Raw genomic sequence first — 16631 nt, 5'->3', positions numbered from 1 at the left:
TTCATCAACTTCTGGAGTAAGTACATGTTGTTCCAAGTTTTAATCCAGCAATTTCTTTTGTAAGAACTCAATCTATGGAAATAGAAGAAATGCAAAGAGTTTTATAAAAGGATATTCTTTAAAATAAATTGTGCTACACTTATCTGGTACAATATTATGTACCATAAAGACCATGTGTTTGAAAAATATTTTTTAAAACGGGGAACATTTTCACAATATGAATCTGATAAAGACAGAATGCAAGATTCCTTCTATGGTTTGCACTAGTTTTATCTCTGTGCACAGGAGAAGGATTGGTATTCAATTTTGAGCTCTTTTTATTACTTATTTCTTAAATAGGTACCAAATATTTTTTGAAAGAATGAATGGAAAGTGTAATTAGAGATCTGAATTAGCCACTCAAAGACTTAACTTTTAGGTATTTACATTAAATTCTTCTTCACTAATGTATTTATCATTATGGGTCTTACCCCATTTTAAATTCATTTGAAACATGTTGTCATAACGGACAATCTTATCTGAGTTATCCTCAGTGATTTTAGCTGTGGGGGACTCGTGGCGTGGTCTCTTCTGCCTTCTGGGCTGCAAAAACAGTGTCAACATTTGCCTTCTGGTTCTTTCTGTTTAGAGAAAGAAAGGTGAGCTCTCAGAGACCGAAAGCACTACGTTACGTTTTATTAATTTAACTTGGCATTTGCAAACGAGGAAGAAGATCCTTTTCTGTGCCAGAATCGGTTGGCTCAGAATCCTAAACCTTTTCTTATGTGCCTGTCTCAGTCAACACTTGCCATACTAATGCAGCATAATACACAACCACCAAATCTCACTGGCATGCAGAAATAAGCATTTTCTTCCTTCTTTCTTACCTCCCTCTCCTTCCTTCCTTCAGATTTTATTTATTTCTTTGAGAGAGAGAAAGTGCAAGAGAGCACAAATGGTGGGGAGAAGGATAGGGAGAGAAAAAGGGAGAAACAGACTACCTGCTGAGTGGGGAGCCTGACATGGGCCCGATCCTAGGACCCCAAAATCACGACCTGAGCCAAAGGCAGACACTTAACCAACTGAGCCACCCAGGTGCCCCAACACTTAACTTCTCACACCTCTGCAGTTGGGTGGAACTCAGGTGATCTAGGTTAGGCTTGCCTGCACTTGGCTGGAGGCTGTGAGTTTGGTCTGGTTTTGCTCTACGTGTTTCTGGTCCTCCAGCATGCATGGTGTTGTCATGGAGGAAGAAAGGAAACAAAGGAGAAACCCAAGCACACAAGCACATTTCATGGCTCTCTCTTCTGGCATCCCATTGGCTGTGGCAAGTCACATGTCCAACAGCAAGGGGAACGCTCTTCCCATGGAGGTGGTAGTGACGGGAGAAGGAGTGAATATTTGCAGAACCATAACATAATCTAGTAGAGAGATTCAGCGCTTTTTATCCCATGCTTTCTCCTCTGCTGCACTCACACTTTCACTCTTTAGTTAAACTGAGAGGCACCAGGAATGGCATTATAATCCACCGTATTTACTCAACTTCTGTAAATTCTGAGTAAAACTATTCCTGGTTAATCATTAAATCTGAGGCACATGTTGCATATTATGCACTTGGCTCATTTTAGAACCCCTCCTTTCTCATTCTAAATATTAAACTTCTGGCCATTGCCTTTCCAGACATTTTATACATCAAAAAGCATTCTTTCATAATGAATCCTTACCTCCATGTTCCTAAGCTCTCTGCTTATTTGCTTGTAACAGCGGCAAGCAAAACTCTCCTAGACAAAGCTCCCAAGAAATGAATAATAATGTGCTTTCGAGGGCTTACAAGGAAGTGAGGAAAGAAAGTTGATCAGAGAAGTATTGATTGAACTGGTACTTTATAATGAAATGGAGCTCCTGTTTCTTTGGTCTTAATTTGAAGTTTTATACAGGGCATCTTTCATAGACAAATTATAAGCTTTTTGTGTTATTATGAAATTACATATATCTAGGGATTACCCTTTTCCTGCCGAACAGAATATGATCCATAGAAAACTTGAATTGATTTGTTAAGTACTAGTATTATATAACATGACAGAATACTACCCTATCATGATAATCTATTATTTAATAACTGATAAAAGTATGATCTGCTAGGTACTTACATGATGGTGCAAATATATGTATCTTCTCACTTAAATCCTCATAATAGCCCCTTGAGGTAGACATGATTATATCCCTCATTTTATAAATTAATGTAATATGTGATTTATTATTTTTAAAAATTTTTATTTATTTATTTGACAGAGAAAGAGCAAGTGCACAAGCAGGGGGAGCTGCAGGAAGAGTGAGAGGGAGAAGCAGGCTGCCTGTGGGAACCGGACACAGGGCATGATCCTAGGACCCTGGGATCATGACCTAAGCCAAAGGCAGATGCTTAACTGACTGAGCCACCCAGGCGCCCCAGTGCAATAAGTTATTAAGAACAGAAATACAGTGGCGCCTGGGTGGCTTAGTGGGTTAAAGCCTCTGCCTTTGGCTCAGGTCATGATCTCAGGGCCCTGGGATCGAGCCCCACATCGGGCTCTCTGCTCGGCGGGGAGCCTGCTTCCTCCTCTCTCTCTCTGCCCGCCTCTCTGCCTGCTTGTGATCTCTGTCTGTCAAATAAATAAATAAAATCTTAAACAACAACAACAACAACAACAAAAGATGAGAAATACAGAGGTGCCTGGCTGGCTCAGTCAGTAGAGCGTGTGACTCTTGATCTTGGGTTCATGAATTTGAACTCCATGTTGGATGGAGAGCTTACTTAAAAAAATAAAATCTTAAAAGCCACCCAGAAACATAGATATGCCTCTATAAATTTAAGGTAGGGAATAAGATAAAAAAGCAAGAAAAATAGAGAAGACTTAAAATCTCACGTGCCTAGCCACATAGGTTTTTTTGTTTTGTTTTGTTTTCCTGAGAGTGAGTTTTTCAGTTTCATTATGAAGGTAGAGGCATTGTCAGCATTCAAATCATTGACATTGAGTCAGAAAAACTTATTGGAGGAGTTTATTATACTGATATTTCATCAAATGTAAGTTAAAGGGCTCCAAATTCAGTGACCTACTTTCTTACCCTGCCTTAGTTTATGTGATGTTTTGACTATGCTGCAGATTTCCAGCATGCATTATTGATTTTTTATCTCACTCTTACTTCTATTGGCAGGTTGTTTTAACAGAAAAAGAAAAGGTAGTAGGTTATAAACTGGGTCTGTGCCTCAGACTGCTCTGTAAGCATTTTCTGGGTTAGTTTGAAGTGGGCTTCCGAAGCCTGGGGTCTCCAAGTCTCCGGCTCTAACAGAGCTTTTCATGTTTGGATATGACTTCTCTCATGAGTTGGTTTGAGGTATCTAAAGTATAATCAGTTAATTAAGCTCCAGCCCCACATTCTCTGACATGCCATTTTCAACAGGGGAATGTTGACTAAAGGTTTTGCTCCTACTTAACACCCCACACATTTTATTAATTTTCAGGATTTGACATTGGTTTGAATGATTTCCACTGAAACAAATTGATTTCCGACACTTACAAATAAATTGCTTTGTAGATTGTCTTTTCCCTTAGTTTCAGTATTTTTTTTTCATTGTTATTTAACTAAAATACCTTTGATCTTCTTGGTGTCATGATGAGTTCTTATTATTCCTAGCTTCAAGAATCCAGAAGCAAATGCACTGTGATTTCCTGCACTGTTGTGTGCACAAAGATAGACCCTACTAGTTGGATGCCCCCCAAAGAAATGCACTTGGCTGCATCCTTTCTCCGGAGCATTATCCTGTCTATGCAAAGGATGAGTCTTGTTATAACATCTCTCAAAGTGATTGAACAAGCAATTTTTTTCTTTTCTCTGATGTACTGCTTGATATTCTGAATGCTGATGATGCTGTTCAAAGTATTTTCAGTCCATTCATTTCACTGAGCCCAAAGAAGTGTGATCATGTCCATAGAAAGGCTAAATTTTAGTCAGAGATAGTGCCTTTCTTTTTTTCTTTTTTTTTTTAAAGTAAACAAATACCAGATCCAGTAATAGATATCTTATTTAGGTTTTACATTTATTTTATTTTTTTAAAGATTTTATTTATTTATTTGAGAGAGACAACACAAGCAGGGGGAGTGGGAGAGGGAAAAGCAGGCTTCCCACTGAGCAGGGACCCTGATGTGAGGCTCGATCCCAGGACCCTGGGATCATGACCTGAGCCAAAGGCAGCTGCTTAATGGGTGAGCCACCTAGGTGCCATTTTTTTTTTTTTTTTTAGGATTTTATTCATTTATTTGACAGAGAGAGAGCACAAACAGGGGGAGCAGCAGGCAGAGGGAGAAACAGTCTTACTGAGCAGGGAGCCCTGCATGGGCTTTATCCCAGGACCCTGGGATCATGACCCGAGCTGAATCAGATGCCTAATTACTGAGCCACCCAGGTTCCCACACTTATTTCTGACTTATAAATTTTAGTTGTTGTTGGTGGTACCTTGAAAGACTGCCTGCTACTCATTTTTAAAGATTCTACAAATATGGAGAGAAGAAATGATGGGAAAAGGAAAGGGGTTTCTTTTCATTTCAGATCTATGCAGATGCCTTTTTTCCAGACCTCCTTGTTTCAGATTTTCTAATTTTGTTCCTTCTAGGCCCTCAACCAACCATCCAAACCATTTCCACAGTCTGTATTTATTCTTACTTTGGGCTGTTCTCTTTCCACACAAAGTAGATGATCTCAGTTAATAATGATAGAACAGTAAAAGCATGTAAAAATACTTTGTACAAATCTAGTGGCATAAATTTAAAAAATTGGCTGAATAGGTAATTCTCTCGAAAATATGTACGTACATCAAGGTTTGACTTGTAGAGAAGTAGTAAATGTAGGAAGATCAGTAACTATGGAAGCCACTAAAGAAGTTGAGGGAGAATTATCTCCAACACTCACAGGGCCCAATAACTTTAGAAAGGAGTTTCTTTGAACTTTTGAGAATCAGATAAGTCTCAGGCTATGTAACTTCAGAAAAAGTGCTGATCCTGCACTTTGCATTTTTTTTGGGGTAATACTGATTACATTCCAGCACTGATATATATAACCCATGCCTTCTGCAGGGATAATGAGTAAAGACTCCAGGCCTGGGAGAGAGCTTGGGGTCCGATGTGAGTCCTTGGTTGGGTTGGCTGAAGCATAAAAAGGAAGAAGTAGTTTCCATAAATGGTGCAAATCCCAAATATCAACGGCTTACATTGTACATGTAGGACCATCCTCAGAAGATACTATCCATTAGCCTTCCAGTGTTTGCTTCTCCAACACCCAATACATGTCTAAGTTTCCTGGTTCTGTTTATTTCTTGATTACCCATTGTGTGCCACCATCACTCCCTAGAGGTGTACTTGAGGGCGGGGAATGTGTCTTACTGTTCTTTACATCACTAGTGCTTATACAGTGCCTGCCAGTGAGAAGTCCTCAGTACATGTTCATTGAGTGAGTGAATAAATGCGTGAGTGAATGAATGGGTGAACGGAAAGGTACTCTGTTCGCTTTATGAAGCTAGCAGAAACCTTGATGTTGAAATAGAATGGAAAAGAAAGTTATTGACTTCGATCACTTGTGACTATGTATGCAGAATCCTAAATGAAATTCTAGCAAACCAAATTCAACAGTACATTAAAAGAATCACCCAGTATGGCCAAAGAAGGTTTATCCTGAAACTGCAAGGATAGTTTCCTATTAAGAAAACTATTGTGGGTGCTATGGGAATGTAAAGTGTTACAGCCATTTTGGAAAGCAATCTAGCAATATCTATTAAGGTTGAAAATACATATGTCTTTCAAGCCAGATAGTCTGCTCCTGGGAATCCATCCCAACAGAAGTGAATGCAAACCAGGACACATGTACCAAAATGTTTAATGGAACAGGGTTGAGAATGGCAAAAAAGTGGAAACCAAGCTAATGCCCATAGAGGTGAAGAGCCAAGTCTGTGATGACTCAGCCACACGGTGGTGTGCTAAACCACCCTGAAAGAGAGTGAATTAGAGATACTCCACATGATCCCCCAAAGTATTACTGAGTGATTAAAAAGCAAGGCGCATACAAGCATATATAAGAAGATCACATTTGGCTAAAAAATAAAAACAAAACCTAAAAAGCGAGACAAAAGGAGACAAACAAATCCCTGTGTCTGTCTATTTACTGGTTGAGGAGGTGTGGATGGTATTTCTCTGACTGAGATTTCCTTCTTTGTAAAATTAGGTTATTCATAGCACACAACTCGTAGGGGTTTTGTGAAGATTAAATGAGTTAATATATATAGGACGCCTGGTATATAGAATGTGTCTGAGAACTATTAGCTGTTATGCCAGAAGACTTGAACTGAATATGTAGAATTCAAAGGAAAATGTGGATGGACACACACTAAATTGTTAACCTGGTTGCTTTATGGGTTGATGAGGGGTTGATCTGGGTAGAAGAGAGAAGGAAGGTCCCAATAAATAAGTAAAAGAAAAAAAAATATTTCACGCTGATGTGTTTATTTAAAATGATGGCACATGGGGCTATGTATAAAGAAATAAAATTAAAATACTTGTAAAGGGAGTCATTTATTAATAAGTGTATCAAATCAATAGGCGTAATAAGAAAAAAAAAATGCTACAAAATAACATATGCCCAAAGGGCATTTACTATGATTTAGTTCTATCCCTCCTTAAATGTGTCTTGGAAAATTTTGAAAGCTGTTTACTTAAAGATATAAAGGATAATCGGGTGCCTGGGTGGCTCCGTTGGTTGAGCGACTGCCTTCTGCTCAGGTCATGATCCCAGAGTCTCAGGATGGAGTCCCGCATCGGGCTCCCAGCTCCACGGGAGTCTGCTTCTCCCTCTGACCTTCTCTCCTCTCATGCTCTCTCTCACTCTCACTCTCTCAAGTGGATAAATAAAATCTTAAAAAAATATATAAAGGATAAACATATTAAACACTAGCTATTGTTACCTCTGATGGCAAAACTTTAGAACAGGGTTTTCTTGGAGTGTACTAATTCCACAGGTGGAAGAAAGGATTCCGTAGGGCAATGATTCGGGAACGTGCTGCTCACAGGTAGCCCACAGTTGAGAATAGGAGCATGGCAAAGGTCTAAGACTTTTTGAAACGTTCAGTTCTAGATACAATGCCTCTTCTCGGGAGGAACCTTCCCTGGCCGTGTTAGTGCAAGGACCTGCCTGGCCTACTATTCTCTGTTTACCCCCTCCTTAAGCTGTAAACCATTAAGAGAACGTCATCACGATGTCGTAAAACTCTGAAGAATTTTCTCCTTGTGTGTTCCAGCTTTTGTCCAGACCATAACTCCATTGATTCAATCAATGCAAAAGTTTTTCTTCTTAAGGAATTTTCGAAGAAGTTTGTCCTTAAAAAATCAATTTCTGTGGGCACTGCAGCTGAGAGTCATGATTATGTAATTTCAGCTGTATGGATTGCTTGTTGAGAAGTATTGGCTCGCAGTGGAATTCTGTGCCTCGGTTTTTCATACTTGCAAAAAACAGGCAGTTATTCTCACATCTCCTCTTGCCTTGAAGTGTTGGGTGCACCATAGAATGCATTTTTATGAAGACCTTTGAGTTTCCCGGATGGAGCGAGTTTGACATTGGTGAGGCAGCGTTTTGATGGCTATCGATGTCCAGAGGCCCCTTTTCTTTCTCACGGTTAAATTTCCAAAGCTATGACGGTGGCCAAACAGCTAAGTTATTTCTTATCTTTCTTAGTGCTCCATGTGAAGATCTGTTTAAACGGGTACCTTTTCTTTTTCTTTTCTCTTTTTTGCTGGGTGGGTGTTTGGAAGAGGTTTTCAGAACTGAAAGAATTTCGTTATTTTTTCTTCTTGTGATCACAGAATAACTGCACTAAGCCTTCATGCTTGGGCAGAACTCTAGTGTAGATCAAATGTATGTTTGCCCCTAATCAGCTGGGCTGAATTTCTGTGTTGTACCGCAGTGATGATAACCACAGTAAGATTTTCTGATTGTGAGCATTTCTAGCAGTTACCCTTAGATCAAAATCTCTGTTTGTCCCAAACTGATAAAAATAGATTGGCTCTTTAACCATTTAATATACTTCTTTCTTCTCCAGGTCCTCATGAACATGGAAGACATAAAAATCCGTGAAATGCAGATTTTTGACTACAGGAAAAAAATCGCTGAGTCAGAGACTAAGTTAAAACAACAACAGAACCTGTATGAAGCCGTGAGGTCAGACAGGAATCTGTATAGCAAAAATCTGGTTGAGGCTCAGGTAAAGAATGTATTTGGTCTTTACATTTTGACTCCTCCCCCCTTCTGGGTTTAAAGCAGTTTCTGTTTTCCTAATGGCAGAATTTAGAACAGGGCAAACCAGAAATCTCATGGAATTCACCTGAAAGAGAAGATCAGTTTGTGCTGAACTATCAGCTTGTTTGAAGTGGAAATGACACAGCTTGATGGGATGTGAAGATCATGGTCCTGCTTTTAATTATTATGTAGAATTGTAGAATTGCCATTCTCCTGTTTCTAATTTTTAGAACTGCTAATAGCGACTGTGACTTAAGGGGAGCAGCACGTTCTTGTCATTTAATTGCAGATCTTTGCTTTGTGACCTTAGTTATAATGTTTGTTGTGGGGCCAATTCCTCCCTTGTAAAACAAAGAATAAAGCGTGTGTGTTGTATGTGCAAGTTTGTTGTATGTATTGTGTGTATATGCTGTTTGTTGTATGTGTTGTCTGTGCCACATGTGTTGTGTTGTATGTGTTGTGGGTCACGTGTGCTGCATATATTGTATGTGTCATGTGTTGTATGTGTCACGTGTTGTGCACGTGTGCTGTATTGTATGTGTTATATGCATGTATTGTGTTGTATGTGTGTGGTATTGCATGTGTCGCACGTGGCATGCGTGTTGCATGTGTTGTACGTAGTACGTGTGTTACATGTATGTCACGCGTTGTTGTATGTGCTATATATATGTATTGTGTGTTTTGTATGTGTGTTGTGTGTGTGGCATAGTCATTTTGCATACTTTGTGAATATTGCATGAGAATATTTTGAGAGTTAAAGCTAGGAAGGACTTGGAGGTTGATGGGCACAAGAGACAAAGGAATAGCCCAGTGGTAATTGTTCAGGAGACCACTGTTTGGAGAAAGCCTCCCTTAAAAGCTCTTGAATATGGATGGAACTTCTATTCAGATGGTGTTGTCTATTTAATTCACTTTCAAACATTTCTCCTTTCATTTTATTAGGATGAAATAACAGAAATGAAGAGAAAATTGAAGATTATGACCCATCAAGTAGATCAGCTGAAAGAAGAAATCTCAGCCAAAGAGTCAGCCCTTGTGAAGCTGCACCTGGAACAGCAGCGGATAGAAAAGGAGAAGGAAACTCTGAAGGTATAGAACTGGCAATAAAAATGGTGGTGGCAGGAGTCTGTCTGTTTACCCCCTCCCCGCCCCCCTCCCCCAAGGCAGGCTCTGCGCTCACTGAAGGAACGAGGGGCGGGGAGAACAACAGAGAAACCATAGGAGGAGCCACACCCCCTCCAGGGCAGGTCTCCTTCTGGGCAGTGCTCCCAGGTAGAAGCGGGGAAAAGGCCGGTGGAGACGCATAAGCAGCTAGTTCACCAGCTGCTGTCATCCCATCAGCAGAAGAGAACCGAGCACGTTGGCAGTGCCCAAGAAGTCCTGGGGCTCGCTGGATTGCCACAGTCCTTTTGCATTTACAACTTGCATCCAACACCCATGCCCAACCCACCCAAACTCCTCCCTGGGCCTTCCATAAGGTGCTGCTGGCAAGACCTTTTGTCCCGCTGCCCCTAATAGGTGTTTGCTTTATGTGCACCTGACTTTTCTGCTTGCACTCGCCTTAGCCCCTCCTCCAGGGAATCACTTCTGTCTTCCTGTATATTCCTAAGACATACCCTTTTAAATTTACCAACTTGGCACATCATATGTCTACTAATATAAAGACCTTTTCCAAGAATACATACCAAATAATTATACCATTTCAAATCCTCGAATGAAATATGTTTTATTATACACATTCACTAAACATGAAGTATTTTTCTTTTCCTATCCAAGTCAATAGATTTCCCTTTTAATCCATTTGACCAAGGAGTTAAAAAGGAATTAAGGGTATGCAAGTATCACTTTCACTTGGGAAATGTATATGCAGAATAGTCATGGGTGTTTATGAGCCACTTGTAGGAAGTCTCTATAGCAAATCAGGGACTGGGTGTCTTGGTTTCTGCATTTTAGTTTTCAAAGATTTTCAAAGATAGTTCCTGTCTTAAAAGTGTGTAGCTGGTGTTGGACAACTTTAAAGCCAAATTTCCTTGATTCCAAGATGCCATAGATTGAAATATGCACTCTCAATTTCATAATAGGTTTTGTCAACTTAATGATAGGTCTTCATGGAAATAAAACTACTACATGAAATCAAGGCACATTTGGTTTGAGAAAGATTAAAATATAACAAAAGTGTCTGTACAGAAAGGATATGATAATTGATATTTACCTGAGACTTTCATCTCCCCACTCTAGCTTATGATAAAAAACGAATAAAAAATTGTGCATTAAAATTCATTTCCATATAAAGAAATATAAATACATAATTTTAAATTAGAAAATATCCTGCATCTTTGCCCCTGTTTTCCTTGTTTGAAAGAATAATTTTGTAGATGATAGCAAATCCTGTAGTGGGATGAGTTTATTTATGATTGAATGAATCTGAAGAATCTTATTATAAGCATTGCTTCACCATGGGCTGCATGGACCCATGTTAGCAAGTCTTCAGAACAACTCTATTTGGTCTTCTCTTTCTTTTTATAGGATGACGATCTTCATCTCTTGCTTTCCTGACTGATGTTCTTTTCAAAAGATTGTTACCCCATTATAGGGTCCAAGGTAGAACTACCCACCTTCTTCAAAATTCTGCTTTAGAAAAAGCAATGTCCTAGGCAAAAGATCAGTTATTCCTAACTCCCTAGAGTTTGACTTTGGTTAATATTTGTTTCAATTATGCCTTCCATCATCATGCATATATAGCTCTAAAGAAGCATCAAAATAAAAGAAAATAAAGGGCAATAGGGCTCTGTTTTTTGGTCCTGGACCAGTAGAACTGGCAGCGGGTGAACATGGAAGATGAGTTTAAAGGGCTTCTGCCCTAGAGAGCTTGCTCTAAGTGGGGAATCCTAGGTCTGGAGAGCTTGGAGCTATCGATTATAGAAAGATGATTGCTTTGGACTTACTGTGAAACCAGGATGACTTTTTCCCTCAGCCTTTCCCATAGAGGTAAGAATGAGGAGCAGAGAAAGGATGCCTGCTTGATTTATTATTTGAGGTTATCCAAGGGTGACTTGTAATGGTGCTACGACTGGATAATTTTGGCCTATCATGAAGCTTGTCTGACATTCTTTAGAAAAATATGACAGCTCAAATGTTGAGTTTCAGCCTCTTGACTTTTTTAGCCTCATATTTGAATCACAATTCACACAGATCTCTGGATATCATGCATCTGAAGTTCGCAAACCAAAACCCAGGAGGGAAGGGCAGATTTTCTAGTAACCTTGCTCCAAGAGACATTTAGCTTATTATTGTTGTGTTCTACAAAGCTCTGTGGGCACGGAATGCCTCTGGAAGGGCAAGTCCCCTCCTGCGTGGCAGACCATGGGACACCTTTAGACAGGACCACCCAATTTACTACTTCTCCAAGATGACAAACTGTTGTCCTTAGTAGATCATCTTCGTCCTCATTCATTCCCCTCAGAAGAAACCTCTTGCTCCTTCCATGTTTCTTTTCCTCTCTCAGTTGCTACCAGGCTCTACTGACTCCTCAGTATTCTAGACATCGTCAGCACATCATGGTTATGACAGAATGTCAATAGTCCTTGTAGATATTGCCACATGTGCGTTCATCTGCCCATTCTGTCCCAGTCTTGTCTTATCAGCGCTGATGGAGCCATCTCATTTGGAGTGTCCTAACAAGTCCCTGATTCTGCCTCATCACCTCTAAATCATCCCACATCACTGTGACTGTGCTTTGATTCCTGGTGAATAATTCAGTGGCAGATTCTCTCTGTCCAGAGCCTGGTATCACATTAGCACCTGGCTTCAGGGCACCTTATCCTTTTCCTAGGATGACCTGGCTGGGAGCTGCCACAGAGAGACAGGGGAAGCCCCATTATTCCCATGGCTGGAAAACTTCGGGTGGTCCTATTTGTTTTAGATGTAAACAGATGGTTTCTGTGACACCCAGTGAATGTCGGGATCATGTACGAATGGGTGAAACACCTGTGCGTATGGTTCTTGAGTTGTGATGTGTACCTACAGCCATATTGGATGATAGATATTCCGTAAACCCCATCACAAAGATAATTGTGGAGGCAGCGACTAAAGAGTGTGTCCTGTGAGTGTATTACTACTTCATACCACCAGCAGTGCTTTGAGAGATTAGGATACCTCAGGTCCCCTCTAGAACATTGTTTGATGGGCTTTTGGGCACACAGCAGTTACCATCTCTCCTGGGTGAGACAGCTCAGATTTATAGCTGCTAAATGCATTAGACTCAAGGTATTTTGTTGATGTTAACATTTGCTGCCGTAGTCTAATGCCACATCTTGTTTACAGCCCATAAATTTATGACATAAGGAGACCACTCAGAATTTTGATATATTATGGTAAAAAAAAAAACCACACACACACACACAGCAATGCCAAACGCGTGAATGGTTTTACATTTCAGGCAGATACTTTTACACACCGTTGATTGCATTTTAATATAACGGGGGTTACATTTTGTTCTGCTGATGGATTCTGATCAGCTCTTGGCACTTAGGAACAGGGAAGTGAATGTTGCACATCTGGGAAAATAAAAGTTTTATTAAAGAAAACATGAGCCATGCAGGTATTTTATGGCTGTCTTCACTGTCACCTTAACTGATGATAGAAAGAGAAAGTCTAGTTCTTTGCTCTCTTTCCCAATAGGCAATCCCACCAAGTGGTAAATACTAGACCAGATCTTTTCTCAGAAAGCCTTTCCTTTCACTTATCCCCAAACCAAAACATATTTCATGAGTGAACGAACCAAATGTCATAAAAGAATCCTTTGATTTCACAGTAGCCAGAGGCATTTAGTCTGTGACATTACACGTCTATTACTAGTAGTATCTTCTACACGTCTATTACTAGCAGTATCTTCTACTATTTGGACAAGATTGAGGTATGGAATTCATGGCTCTTGATCTCCATGAGTCCAACCCAACTCAAGTTGCATTGGGCACTTGCAAATAAGAGGTTTTCTATCATCCCAGTCAACTTTCTGGCTGGGTGGTCGTGGTCGGGGTGTCACAATACTTCCTTGAAGGAAAAATGTATTACTTTTTTTACTGTCATTTGCCAACTTGCAGGCCACTGAGAAGTTGGAGCCTTAAAATCATCTTGTCATCTCCCTTATGTTTCCAGGCATGGGTGAAATCAGAGCTCTCTTCTCATTTGTTTCTTTTTCTGCTGACCTGGTCTGTGATAAAAACCTGTCCTTCCCATGTGGGCATGGAACCTCTCAAAGACATACTCTTCTTCCCTTTAATGAGAATACTTCTGTGGCCTTCTTGCATACTCTGTACAGTGTGTGGCATATAAAGCCCTTCCCTGTCTGGCTCAGTTTTACTTCCTGCTATTCCCTACCCCACACTCCAATAATCAGCCACACCGGATGCTCGGCTCTATGGTGAACATACTTTACAGTTTGCATGCTTGTCTGGTTAATGCCTTCCCCCAACACAAGCCTCTTCTCTTAGGAAATATCTGTCAGTTGCCAAGGATCTCGCTGTTTCTTCCCTCTAACCCCTAGGCAGGCAGGAATTAGAAACTCATCCCTGGGTACCCCCATGTCTTTTTTTCCACAGTAAATACCATTTCCACATTGTAATGTGTTGGTTATATTTGCCATTTCTAATGGATGATTAATCTTTCAAGCCTTACTTTTTGTATTTTGCCTGAAACAATTGGATGGTGCTAACCACCCCTGCTAGGAATCAAAAGATTCCACAGGCTTTGGAATCAAAAGATCTGGGTTGCAATCTAACTTCTGCTCCTTACTAGCTGTGTGACCTTGGGCAAGCGAATTTGGTTTTCTTTGTCTCCTACACATTGTATTTGTAAAATGGGATGAGAGTAACTATGCAGAATGCCTGGTGTCATGCCTGAGATACTGTAGGTCACAAACATACTCATGGGGTTAAAGTGAATGTGTCCTTCGATGAGAGGTATTTTCCTTCTGAAACTGACCAGTCCATGGCACCTCATCCCTATCACTCTTACAATTTCCATGTAACCTCAAGAGCCTCAAGGTCTGAGCTCTTCCAGGAAGCCTCTCTGACAACCATAGTCCTCTGACCTCCTGTAACATCGGTACTCTGTCTATGTGCTAATAAAGATATTGAAAAATCACTGCCTAGAATTATTAATATTCACATAATACTTGTATATCTTATCTTCTCATCTAGATTAGAGGCGTCTGAGGAATAGAATCTATATATCTTTTTATATCGTGACATCTCTTCTCTTCCATCAAGATAGACACTTGGTCGTTCTCTTTGTTAATTTAATCTTTTCTTGCAACAGGCTTTATCTTTATAGTTGATGTGCTGTTTGTGTTAGGACGATTACAGGAGGTAGTGCATACAAAGGCCCTCCCCTGTCCTCACCCCTACATCCTCCTCTGCACTATTCTTTGTGAATTCTCACCTTGTTTAGCTGGGAAGAGAAGAGCTGCTAAATGCCAATGAAGCCTCTGCTATCCGTATCTAGAAAAAGGATGGAAATCCCTCAAGGGCACAACTCATAGAATAAATATGATCTCTGTGATGTACACTGTTGTTTCTTTACAACACTATTGCAAGGCCTGTGTGTGTGCATGTGTGTGTGTGTGTGAAGCTGGTTTTGCTTGGGAGAGGGATCAAACCACGCTAAACGAAACATCAGGGGGTCAGTGTAAGAAGAACAACTGTGCATCTAAATCTGGGCCCGACGTCCAGGTCTGTTTTGCCACAGAGCGAAATCTCTCTGTGTCTTTCATTCTTTGTCAGGCCGAGCTGCAGAAGCTAAGACAACAAGCTCTGGAGACCAAACACTTCATTGAAAAGCAGGAAGTGGAAGAGAGAAAACTCCTGCGAATCATTGCTGAGGCTGATGGGGAGAGGCTGAGACAGAAGAAGGAATTAGACCAGGTAGGAACCCCTCTTCACTAGACCTGCAGGTCTCATCAGCAGACACAACTGTTTGCTTCCACTTTTCATGAATCCTCATTCTTTTTCTAGGCTTTGCATTCCATCTGTTGGAAGAACAGCAGTAGAAACCCATCTTCTATTGATTACTTATGAAATAGTCATTCATTATTCAAGTCATATTTATGAGCACTTACTATCCCTTAGGCACTGGGAATACCCTGGTCAACAGGAAAATAAGGTCCCTGTTCTCAGGGAACTTACATTCCAGTACAATATAATTGCTCACATGTAATTGCAATGAATAATTATATAATTCTGGAGTTAGAAACTCAAATGCATAATTAGGGGGTTAGGAACTTAAATGCTTTCAGAGATTTGGCAGGTTGAAAAAAAAGAGAAATTGGCTAGTGTAAGACAGTAAGGACTGGTAGAAATGGGCAAGAGCTAGCCCACCATAAAGTCATTCAAAATCTAACATTTATAAAATAATGGGTTGGGAACAGTGTCCTTTACCACCTTGGGACAAGGACACAGGCCGCCTCTGCTTCTTAAATGAATTGAATTAGAAGATAGTGTTGATATTTAGTTGCAGCGATTATATTCAGGAATAGCAAGGGAAGTTGCCAAGAAATGTGGGATGATGATGATGATGGATGATTTGTTGTACTCTTTCTCTTTCCGATGGGACTGCAAACACATGGGAGGAGCTGTGCTGAATGTCTAGCAGGATCTTTCCAATGCCCTGCCCACTGGATGCCTAGTACACATACATGGACATTTGAGAGATCTTTGACAGGATGAAAGAGGCTGCCATAATGAAAATGAGACTTTTTGTTTCCCTAATGGACATGCTTTTCCCTATCTCTCTAGGTCATCAGTGAGAGAGATATCCTCGGGTCTCAGCTTGTCCGGCGCAATGATGAGTTGGCTTTGCTCTATGAGAAGATCAAGATCCAACAGTCTGTGCTGAATAAAGGCGAGAGCCAGTACAACCAGAGGGTGGAGGACATGAGAATTCTCAAACTTGAGATTAAGAAACTTCGCAGAGAAAAGGGGATTCTTGCCAGGAGTGTGGCTAATGTCGATGAACTCAGGTAATAATAATAATAATAATAATGGTAACAGGCTAATGTCGATGAACTCAGAGGTGAGGGCACCGTGGTCTCGGGGGAGCTCCTGAAATGACCTTATATGTTCATTGCTTGTTGGTTGTGGAAGGTCTATATCAGGTTGTATAAATCAATTTTCTCATATGATGAAATTATGAGCAAATAATGAGAACAACTTTTCCATAATTGAGAATCTACATTGTGCCCTTTCTATGTCACCAAAAAAGTGAACTAGTTCGTCCTTAAGGGAATATAAGTGAGTGCAAAAAGATTTTTTTAGAAACGTATTCTGGCTTTTAAAAAA

The 16631-nt window shown here is 40.3% G+C and overlaps 1 protein-coding gene across 6 annotated transcripts in view; it reads left to right on the top strand.

Annotated features, from left to right (window-relative positions):
• CFAP58 (cilia and flagella associated protein 58) overlaps positions 1-16631 on the top strand; it is a 117541-nt gene that overhangs the window by 49807 nt on the left and 51103 nt on the right. For all 6 annotated transcript variants that reach the window (XM_032880589.1, XM_032880590.1, XM_032880601.1 and 3 more), the window contains 4 exons: positions 8099-8260; positions 9238-9384; positions 15078-15218; positions 16089-16312. In XM_032880589.1, coding sequence (XP_032736480.1) covers positions 8099-8260; positions 9238-9384; positions 15078-15218; positions 16089-16312 — 674 coding nt within the window. The remainder of the gene's footprint in view (positions 1-8098; positions 8261-9237; positions 9385-15077; positions 15219-16088; positions 16313-16631) is intronic.

This window comes from Lontra canadensis, unplaced genomic scaffold, assembly GCF_010015895.1.
Source record: "Lontra canadensis isolate GAN:19392208 unplaced genomic scaffold, GSC_riverotter_1.0 scaffold3, whole genome shotgun sequence".
Taxonomy (NCBI): Eukaryota; Metazoa; Chordata; class Mammalia; order Carnivora; family Mustelidae; genus Lontra; species Lontra canadensis.
This window is presented reverse-complemented; position numbering and strand designations above follow the sequence as displayed.